Source organism: Phyllobates terribilis, unplaced genomic scaffold (genome assembly GCF_046119375.1).
Source record: "Phyllobates terribilis strain yellow unplaced genomic scaffold, ASM4611937v1 Scaffold_3__8_contigs__length_932513732, whole genome shotgun sequence".
Classification (NCBI taxonomy): Eukaryota; Metazoa; Chordata; class Amphibia; order Anura; family Dendrobatidae; genus Phyllobates; species Phyllobates terribilis.
The window spans coordinates 71,195,675-71,203,559 of NW_027362763.1; the positions used below are offsets into that span (position 1 = coordinate 71,195,675).

The 7,885-nt window shown below is 41.8% G+C and overlaps 1 protein-coding gene across 2 annotated transcripts in view; it reads right to left on the reverse strand.

Annotated features, from left to right (window-relative positions):
- Nucleotides 1-7,417, reverse strand: part of LOC141258843 (cytochrome P450 2K1-like) — a 129,645-nt gene extending 122,228 nt beyond the window's left edge. The window contains exons 1-2 of one of the 2 annotated variants that reach the window (XM_073674014.1): nucleotides 7,259-7,417; nucleotides 1,175-1,370 (exon numbers count right to left, since the gene is read on the reverse strand). In XM_073674014.1, the coding sequence (XP_073530115.1) occupies nucleotides 1,175-1,357 (183 nt within the window). In that variant the 5' untranslated portion in view covers nucleotides 1,358-1,370; nucleotides 7,259-7,417. Of the gene's footprint in view, nucleotides 1-1,174; nucleotides 1,371-6,073; nucleotides 6,151-7,258 lie in introns of those variants that run through there. The other variant, XM_073674013.1, reaches the window with a different exon arrangement.
- Between the last annotated feature and the right edge of the window lie 468 nt (nucleotides 7,418-7,885).

The following is a 7,885-nucleotide window of genomic DNA, read 5'->3' on the forward strand; positions in this document are numbered from 1 at the left end:
ATTTGGGTGCATAGCAGGCACAAATCGACCACGTCCTCTCTCCTTGCAGCTGCTACACCACCAGCAGCAACACGGCCACATCCCCTACCAGAACAAGGTAGCCTCAGCAGAAATGCTGCATATTTTTTCCTCTTCTCCCTGGCAGAAAAAACGCATGCGGATTTTACATGCGTTTTTCCCGCCAGGTAGAAGCTTTTGTCAAGTATTTTTGCATGCATTTCTGCATGCGGGTTATCAAGCACTTTTCCAAGCGATTTTAGCATCACTTGGAAAAGTGCTTGACAACTTTGACAGACTATATAAATCCATGCAACCGGCCAAGAAATAGTTAAAAAAAAAGAATAAGAATGGTAAAAAATAAAAATTATACTTACCTTCCGATGACCCGTGGTCTCCTTCTCTGCTCTGTTCGGTGTGTTGGGCGGCTCGCGGTTGTGTAAAATGACCTGCCATGATGTCATTGAGTCATGTGACAGGTCACGTGACCGCGACGTCACCGGTCGCGTGACCTGTCACTTGACTAAATGACATCATGTCAGGTCCTCACACACCCGCGAGCCGCCCAACACACCAGACGCATCGCTGAGTAGACCGGGGCCATCGGAAGGTAAGTATAATCTTTATTTTTTATTTTAAATTCTATTTTTTACAGGTACCATGGTACCCAGGTCTGGATGAGAGTCTCTCTTCTCCAAACCCGGGTACCATCCGCACATTGAATTGCTTCATTTGCGCATGTGCACATGTAGTGATGTGAATATCAATCGTTTCAATGCGAGTCAATGGCCGCAATCACGCTGCATGTCCGCAAAATTAATGGACATGCTGCCAATTTTTCCGCAATGATAATCCGCAGCAGAAATTTCCACAGCATGTGCACAGCACATACGGATTTTCATTAGGGAGCATGGGGCACATATTACCAAGCATTTTTTAAGCATTTTCGCTGTGGAAATTTCGCGGGAAAAACGCTTGAAAAATGCATAGTGGGCACGCAGCCTTAAAGAAACTTACTGTACAAAATATTTCCTAAAAATTTTGAAGTAAACTCGGAAACCTTCAGAACCATAGACAGATCTAATTTTTGAGAAACCTGTTGTCTACGGTTCAAACATATTTTCTATGTTTGTTTAATATACTGATTCATATACAGTACATATTAATGTTATAATACCTCTATGAAAGTCTGGTACGGTCTCTTCAGGTTTAGGATGTGCATGTTACCAATTATCGGCAAGGGTTTGGGTCCAGGTGGGAAATTTTTGTAACTATTGCCTTTCGACCCTTTGAACATCTTTATTAAAAATAGACTAACAAAAATCCATACAAGAATCGTGAATGGGTCAACAGCGAACATGATTGCGTCAGTCCTGAAAGAGAAAATAGAAATATTAAGCAATCCATAATTTCTTCACTAGAGATGAACAGATCACTTTGCACAACTCTGATCCATGCTCTCTGGCTGTGGACAGAAGCTGTGCAAATTTCCTTGGATTTCAGGTTGCCCCGCATTTGATTTGCCGGCCTGGAGTGATGTCATCCATGCGGCACACAGATGATGTCTCTCCAGCCCAGCTAATCATAAGCTGAGCTAGGAATCTTGGAAAGTAAGAGAATTGTTCTAAAAAACATGCCAACTATCCTCTAGAAACAGCACTGCAACTGTCCATCTAGTGGACACAAACCAGTTCTCAACTGTCATGATACTGGGAATACAGTACAATTGCTATGTTTTTTCAGATTACAAGATGCACATTTTTTTCATCAAATTTTAGTGGAGTATGGGTGTGCTACTTACAATCTGAATGTAGCTTACCGAGATGGGGGGGGATTGCGGGAGAGGGGTCTCAGGAGTCAGGGTCAATGCTGAAGGAAACTGGCTGAAGTTGGGCGATGCTGCTCACCCTAGGCAGGAAGGAGGGGGATGTTCCATGGCGCAAGGCTGTTGCGGGCCTCCGGCTTTCACAAAATGTCTGGAGTCCCCATACTTCCCATCCTTTTCAATGTGGTGGATTCTGGTAGACTGGCTGCCAGAGGCGGTGCATGCTCAGATTGAGATCTTGGCTGCTGAACACCCTCTCCTCCCAGCCGGGGCCCGCAACATTTCCCCACTCCTGCCTCCGCCACCAGCTTCCTGGAGCAGCCACCCTACCTCCTAGGACCCTGCTCAACCGCAGACTGCAGCCTTACCCTCCGTAAGCTACCGTAAAAACAGATTATAAGACTAACCACCATTTTATTAAAAAAATGTTTTTCCTATTTTCTTCCCCAAAATTTGGGGTGCATATTATGGTCTCTCATAAGCCGCAAAAGACGGTATATCTAGTGATGACGTCTCTGTTAGGAGTCCTTAACTTTTCCTATTTTGTCCATCCAACCCAGACTATAACAATATATCCCGAACACAACACATCTGTGCAGTTTGTTGCCTAGACATCTTGAACCCCCTTCACCCCTCGGCCATTTTCCCTTTTTTTGTTTTAGTTTTTTCCTCCCCTTCTTCCCAGAGCCATAACCTTTTTATTTTTTTCATTAATCTAGCTGTATGAGGGCTTGTTTTTTGTAGGACGAGGTGTACTTTTAAATTACATCATTCATTTTATTATGTGATGCACTGGAAAACAGGAAAAAAATGTTAAGTGTGTTGAAATTGCAAAAAAAAGTGCAATTTCACGATTTTTTTATTTTTTTTTACCATGCACACTATACAGTAAAACTGACCTGGCAATATGATTCTCTAGGTCAGTACAATTACACAGATTCCAAAAATGAATAGTTGTTCTTTTTTTTAAGTGATGACAAAAAAATTCGGAAAAAAAAACAAAACTTCTTTTCTTCTGTCACCATTTTCCAAGATCGGTCACACTTTCAATTTTTGGGGATATGGGGCTGTGTGAGGGCTTGTTTTTTACTGATACCATTTTGGGGTAGACACAATGCTTTGATCACCTCAATGTTGCAGAGGCCAAAAAAAATGTAATTCTGGCATTTCAATTATGCGAGCCCGCATCAATGGCAGGGACCTGGAATAGGATATATCAGTACATCATGTCAGTAAGGAGTTAACTCTTAACCTTTCCACGTCTCCACATGTGAAGCTGTACTACTGATGGAAAAATAGTGTCACACAGACAGTGTCTCTAAAATTAAATAGTGCCATATAGATTATAACCCACATGGTGATAGCGCCCCTTTTGTCACTCCCACAATAATAGTATAAAACCCCCTTTGTGCAACACACAGTAACAGTGTCAATGTTTCTCCAAAATATTATTATTCCCCTTTTCTTCCCCACAAAGCACTAATGCCCACCTTATGCCTCTCACAATACTGTAGTGATGCCCCTTTAGGCTGCCAAAACACTGCAAAAATACCTAAACATTTCAAAAAGTATAGCAGTAAAAAGGCTGCCGTATTTACCAACACTGGTTAGAAAACAAATGCACTTACACGATCCAGCAGATCCTTTGCATAGGTTGAGAAAACACAGGTGCAAAATACTGATGAAACAACCTACCTATCAATTGGGAAGGTTGCTAGTATTAGAATAGCACATGGATGAGCCTTGTATAGGGCGCTAGTCACACACACGTAGTGCACAGTGTCTGGCCTTTTGCAATCAGTGGTGCCCATACTATTAGATCAGCACCCAACCAGTACAGTCACCCTAGTGGTTCTTTTATCAGTATTTTGCACCTGTGTGGCGTCCGCCTTTATCAAGGGCTCGCTGCATCATGAGAGTGCATTTGTTTTCTGACCTGTGTTGGTAAACATGGACTTTTTTTTTCTGCTGTTTTTTTTATTTTATTTTACTTATATCCTTCTGTTATTTTTGTTACATGCACGCCGCTAGGTTCAGACAGGAGCGAGACAGGTTGCATGAATTCTTTGGAATCCTGGGGGAACCGTTACTCAGGGCGACCATAGACCATGTGCTACAGCTTCTCTCAGGCGCACAGGTGTATTGACCCTCAGGCACTGACTCGTAGGTTGCTTCACTTGCTGACCGGACACACTAGAAAAGAGTCCTTATAAATGGTAGAACAGTAGCATTTAATAAGAAGCCGCACAACCAGTGCAAGTTAAGTATTATGAGCAACAGACTACAGTGACAAACAGTGCAGTTTCCTTAGCAGCACAGCAGTTCACAGTCTTCCCAGTAGTACAGGACAGCACAGTTCTAATGCAAAGGCACATTAATGAACACAGCATTCTTTATAACATAGTGAGATGAAGGAGGGGAGAGGGTTTGCTGGGGGAGATGATCCATGTGACACAATTTCTTCCAGTTCTTATCTTTCTGCTTGACAATACTCTGCACTGCTAGTTCAGGAATTCTACCTGACCTGTGCTTAGCTTCACTCCTGAATTGAATCATTTTCACTTGCAGGGGTGCTTCTGTCAGTTACAGAACACACACACCACCTTTCTCTTTGGCTCCAGCCAAACAGTAAACAACTTCCCCACAATCCCCCTGGGGCTCTGCTAAAACACTCCTCTTCTCCTGTGACTGTTAACCGCTCTAGTTGCTGGATGCTTCTGGAGCACAACACTTCCTGTCTCATGTTCTTGTGTTTCTTCTAGTGGTTGCTGAATGCTTTTAAAGAAACGGCGCTACTTCTGCATGAGACATTTTACTCATTTTACTCTGGATTTTAATGTAGGGACTTGCAGGGCAATGAGGATCCTTGACATGAGTTGAAAGCTTGTATATCTTGGAGAACATACCTCATGCATATTATTATTTTACAGCACATTTTTCATTTTTATTTCAGATGCAGCCAAGACCATCAGAATTGGCGTTGTAAACTAGGGCACCTGTCCCAGTGGGGTGCACTTATTAAGTGCTGGGCAGCTGCCTGATCTCAAAGTATGGGCGTCACTAATAGTCTGTAAGCCAGACACTGTGCACTACATATGTGTGTGACCAGCGCACTATACAATCCATATCCATGTGCAACTCTAATACTAGATGACCACCCCCTTCATGAATTGATAGGTGTGAGTGGTTTTCATCAATATTTTACACCTGTCTGGCCTTGATCATTAGCAGAGGAGCTACTTCCTCCTATAAGTGCATTAGTTTTCTTACCTGTGTTGGTAAATACTGAGGCCTTTTTTCTGCTATTTTTTTAAAACTTTTTATATCCCTTTGCTGTGTTTTTGATTTTAGTGTGGGGACTCTCAAGACCGTAAGGGCTCTTGACAGGGATAGTGAGTTTGCATATTTTGGACCAAATATCGACCAATACCTCATGTGTATTTATATTTTACTACACATTTTTCATTTTTATGTAGGATGTAGTCAAACCTATCACTGTTGGCATTGTAAACTAGGGTGCCTGTCCTGGTGGGGTGCACTTATTTAATGGTTGGGTTCACTTATTTACTGCAGCCCGCCTAACACAATAGTATGAGCGTCACTAATAGGCCACGACCCCACTATCAGTATTTGGTTAGTATTCGGTCAGTATTTTTTTTCTCAGGAGTGGGAGCCAAAACCAGGAGTGGGTGATAAATGCAAAATTGGTGACTTGTTTCTATTATACCTTTTCTCTGATTGTTCCTCACCTGGTTTTGGCTCCCACGCCTGAGAAAAAATACTGACTGAATACTGATAGTGGGGCCGTGGCCTATGTCTGTAACTCAGAAACTGTGCACTACCTGTGTGTGACCAGCGCCCTATACAAGCCATATCCAAGTGCAATTCTCATACTAGTTGACCACCCCCTCTGTGAACTGGAAGGTGTGTGAGTGGTTTTCATGGATATTTGACACCTGTGTTGCCTATGTTTTATTCACTATTACATCCTGTAAGTGCATTAGTTTTCTGACCTATGTTAGTTAATATGGCTGTTTGTTTTCTGCTATATAATTTTTTTTTTTTTTTTAATGTGTTTTTGACTTTAGTGTAGGGACTCGCAAAATAATGAGGACCCACAATAATAAAAATGCCCACCTTTAGACCTGTGAATATTAATCAAGTCGTTTGTGTTGTACATAGTACTAGTGCCACTGACTGACATAGACAGAAGAGAGCCCTGTGCAAGAAGAATAGATGGGGCACCCTTACCTCTTGGTTCCATGTGTGGCAGCATAGGTTGCACCAAAGATATGTCCGCCCCTGACTAGCATATGTCATAAATATCCCCTCCCCCATTATATACCGTACTTGCCAACTTTGCTGTTCACAAAGTAGGGACATTTAAGTCTTTATTTAGTTTTTCACAGAAATACCCTACCACCACAGTACCCTCCACCATTAGAATCTTCCAACGCCGTATTAGTTCCCCCTGACACTAATGATACCCCTAAGTGCCCGAGTTAGCTGATTCAGTGAGATGCATTATAGCTGATAGAGGGCCTATTGTGTCATATGAGCAGCAGTAATTCCGCTTTTTTTTTTTTTTTTTTTTGGTGGGGGGTTGGGGTAGTTAAATTAGCCAAATCTTAGGCTTTGTTCCCACTATGCATTTTTCAAGCGTTTTTGCTGCGTAAACTCTTGCAAAACGCTTGGTAATCCGTGCTCCATGATCCCCAATGAAAATCTGCATGTTCTGTGCCCATGCTGCGGAATTTTCCGCAGCGGATTTTCCTTGCGGAAAAATCTGCAGCATGTCCATTATTTGTGCGTTTCTGCATGCGGATTTGAGGTCCCAATACATTTGAAAAACGCAAGTCAAATCCGCATGTAAAAACGCGTCAAAAACGCTTGTAAAATCCGCAAGCGTTTTTGGCTGCCAAGAACATGCAGAAACGCTGCAGAAACTTTATAATTAATTTCTGCATCGTCGGCACATAGCCTTATTTTTAAATGCTCAGTTTGACTTTTTTTTTTAGAATGCAGCTCAATAGATCAATATTGATAGTTTATGGGTAGCAAAGGGTATAATTTGGAAAAGCGTGTTCCATATTTATATAGCACACACATGCAGATTTGTTTCTGATTTTTTTTTACCTTTTCAATCCCAGCAATGTTACAAAGGCAATTTACCAAAAAATGGATCAAATATAAGTGAGAAACAGACTAATTGTAAAAAAAAAAAAATCCTGCTAGAGCAGTCGCGTAGTAGAGCTGAATTGGTCGGATACCGTAAAGCTCAGTTTGAGTAATTCGGCACAGATTGAGGTTAATAAACTATGAGATATTACGGTGCACACAATGCAGTGCTATAGATGCCAAGGCAAACACAACTCTGCGCCTAGAAGCCCATGTAACATGCAAAACTCATCCTGTTCCTCAGACGCAGTCACTTACCCGCTCTCTATCAATGAATTTGCGCTCCTCACTGTAGGTCGATCCGCAGCCTGTTTTCAGCACTTTGCTCTGTGTGTATAAAAGTTATGCAGCTCCACCCTGGCTCTCGTACAATACACTGTAGGGGAATGTTGAAACCCGAGTTATGAAACAACTGCGTTTCCTTGTCCCTAACACAAAGGTGATTCCAAAGTCCTTTATTTATTTTTTAGGTTTGCTCAAGGACAGGGTTGGATAATCCACAAAAAAAAGTACAAAACCAGCGCAAAGTGCAAGTGGTTTTGGATGCACTAGTGATACATTGACTTGAAAAAAAACCATCTAAGCAGTTTAGCAGAAGACATTCAGGAAACTATTGTTTAGGTCTCCACTAGGGGGAGCTATAGTAATTTAATATTCGAATAAATGGGAAATGTGTAAACCCTTGTTCAGATACCTCCCTCTAGTGGTGCCTGCTTGCTGGTAGAATTATATCAATTTAAAGGGAATCTGTCACCAGGTTTTCCCCATGTAATGTTCCATCAGCATCTATAAACCTGCTTTTACAGCATACTACAATGCTGTATGTAAGTCCCTAATCCTTTTGCAATGCACAAAAAAATTGCTTATATAATACTCACCTTTGGT